At 50.1% G+C, this 2,500-nt stretch overlaps 1 protein-coding gene across 1 annotated transcript in view; it reads right to left on the bottom strand.

Annotated features, from left to right (window-relative positions):
* LOC119579123 (homeobox protein Nkx-2.8-like) overlaps positions 1-285 on the bottom strand; it is a 2,782-nt gene extending 2,497 nt beyond the window's left edge. The window contains exon 1 of the mRNA XM_037926855.1: positions 166-285. Within this exon, the coding sequence (XP_037782783.1) occupies positions 166-216 (51 nt within the window). The 5' untranslated portion in view covers positions 217-285. The remainder of the gene's footprint in view (positions 1-165) is intronic.
* Positions 286-2,500: the final 2,215 nt, after the last annotated feature.

Genomic DNA, 2,500 nt, shown 5'->3' with positions numbered 1-2,500 from the left:
CACATTGTAATTAACAAGATTTAATGAGCTGTTTATTTTCACCTTATATCCCCCTCAATCAATAATGGAAAGAAAATAATTATCACTTTTTTAGGGTCTGGTCTCTGAAGCCAAAAAGCGAGGACGAATCGGCAAGAATGGCGGCAGCTGTGCTGCAATACTTACCATTTCCTGGACACTGATATTGCAAGTGTCTTTGTAAGGCATGGATGCCATTCACGCGGTAAAAAAGTAAAACAAAAAAACAGGAACACTAAAGCTCTTATATTTGCTTGTCCACCTAAGCCAGTCCTCAACAAACTAGCCAGAAAACTGCTGCAAGGCTTTGTTGGCGATGGACGGCTGTGGACGCGGGGGAGAGAGGACGGGGGCGGGGCCTACGCGGAGCGGTGGGCGGAGCCTCGGCTGCGCGTCGACCAATAGAGCCGACCGGCACGCGGCGCTCGGGCGGAAAAGGAACCCTACGGCCCCGGGCGGCGGGGGAAACGGACTCGATTTTTTCTCCCTCCGTGCGCGAACACGGTCCCCCGTTTCCTTTATTAAATTTTTGTGATGGGTCTATTATTGCAACGAGGAACGCCCTTAGAAACATAGTTTAGATCTAATCGAGCGCTGATGTATGACAGATAGCGAGGCTTGATGTCCCGCCCGCTACGTAGGCATATGTTGGCTTGGTGGCGGAGGCGTGGGCAACGGGGGAGGGAGGGAGGGAGGGGGGAGGGGAAGGGAAGGGAAAGAGAAGGGGGCGTTATAAATATATGTGAGCAAGAGTCGTTAAGAATTTTAATAGTGTGAAGATTCCGGCCAATCCGCAGAGAGTGTTGGCTACGCTCTTTGTCCTGGCGGCCGTGTTTCTATTGTACCAGTGTAACCGACCCGAGGGTTTGGCTGTGCGTGGGTCCTGGATGGGGGGAGGGGGTGTAAGGGGAGAAAGTAGGGAGGGGGGGTTGGGTAGAGAGGGGAGGGATGTAAAGGGAAGGGAAGGGGAAGGGGGGTAGAGAGGGAAGGGGGGGAGGAGGGTGTATCTCCTTTGTCACCAGCCACTACAAGCTGGATTTTGCCCACCCGCCCGCCCGCCCATTTCCAAGCGCTGTTTAATTCATGTCGCAGCGATACACTTTATCGATTTTCATATGCCCCCTCCTTCACATTGGGGTTTATCCCAACCCTCGTCTCAGGCTCCCTCCCACCCTCCCTTCCCTACCCCCTTCCCTCCCTCCCTCCCCTCCCCTTCCCTCCCTCCCCCCCTCCCCTTTTACAGAACCCTTTTTACCTGAAGCTAAACCCTCTTGTGCTGGAAGGACACTGAAGCCCTGGCGTGTTGGCACTTAAGGGCGGGGGGGGGGGGGGGGGGGCTTGCCTAAGGGGGGGTGGGGGGGGGGCGAGAGGGGAAGGGGGAAGGGCAAGGAAGGACAAGGAGGGGAGGAGGGAATAGGAGAGAGGGAAGGTAAAATTGAGGAAAGGAGAGATAGGGAGGGGAGGGTAAGCGAAACGAGAGATGGGGGGGAGGAGGGTAAAGAAAAGGAGGGAAGGAGGGAAAGCAAAAAAAAGGAGGGAATAAGGAGAAGGAAGGAATAAATGGTAGGGAGGGAAAGGTAGATAAGGGAATAGAGGATGGGAGGTTAAAGAGGAGGAAAGGGGAGAAAAGAAGAAGAATATGTAAGAATGACAAAAAACAGGAGAATTAAATATAAAGAAAGTAAGAAAGAAAAAAAAAGAAAACAGGAGAGAGGAAATTACAGTATTTTCCCCTCTCTTTGGGGAAAGAGAGAAAGAAAGAGCAGGTGAGTGTTTGAGTGTGATTGTAATGTTAATGAATTGTAATGTTAATATATCCGGAGGCGTCCCCCGGGAGATGAATAAGGGGGGGGAGAGGAAGAGGAGGAGGAGGAGGATAGAAGGAGGAGAAGGAAGGGGGATAGAGGGAGGAGGAAGAGAGAGAGAAAAGGAGGAGGAGGAAGAAGGAGAGATGAGGGAGGAGGAAGAGGGAGAGAAAAGAGGAAGCGGAGGAGGCAGATGGGAGGAAGAGGAGGAGGGGGGGAAAGATTGGCGGGGTTATCGCGGTACAAAAGCGATGGAGACGGGAGATGTAGAAAGATCACAGCCAACCCCTCGCTGTGAAGCTGCGTAATGGCACCGCTTACCGCCGCTGATCGTGTGCAGATCGAGGATTTATTCTGTTAAGATAATGAGGCCGACTCGTGAATGGGATTTTTACGACACACTCCGCCGCAGCGCGAGTGAATGTTCTTCGTCGTGAGTTCGACCTTCTCTCGCGGCCGGTATTGCACTCTTGACGCTGTGCTCTTATTCGTACAATAAACAAAGGTAATTCGCACACTCGCCTTCTCTTGTACAAATACATAGCACAATCATTACAAGTACATTTATGTGTGTGTGTGTGTGTATATATATATATATATATGTATATATAATTAATATATATTTATATATATATATATATATATATATTTATGTAAATTATTGTATATATTATAAT

This window comes from Penaeus monodon, chromosome 11 (genome assembly GCF_015228065.2).
Source record: "Penaeus monodon isolate SGIC_2016 chromosome 11, NSTDA_Pmon_1, whole genome shotgun sequence".
NCBI classification, from domain to species: domain Eukaryota; kingdom Metazoa; phylum Arthropoda; class Malacostraca; order Decapoda; family Penaeidae; genus Penaeus; species Penaeus monodon.
This window is presented reverse-complemented; position numbering and strand designations above follow the sequence as displayed.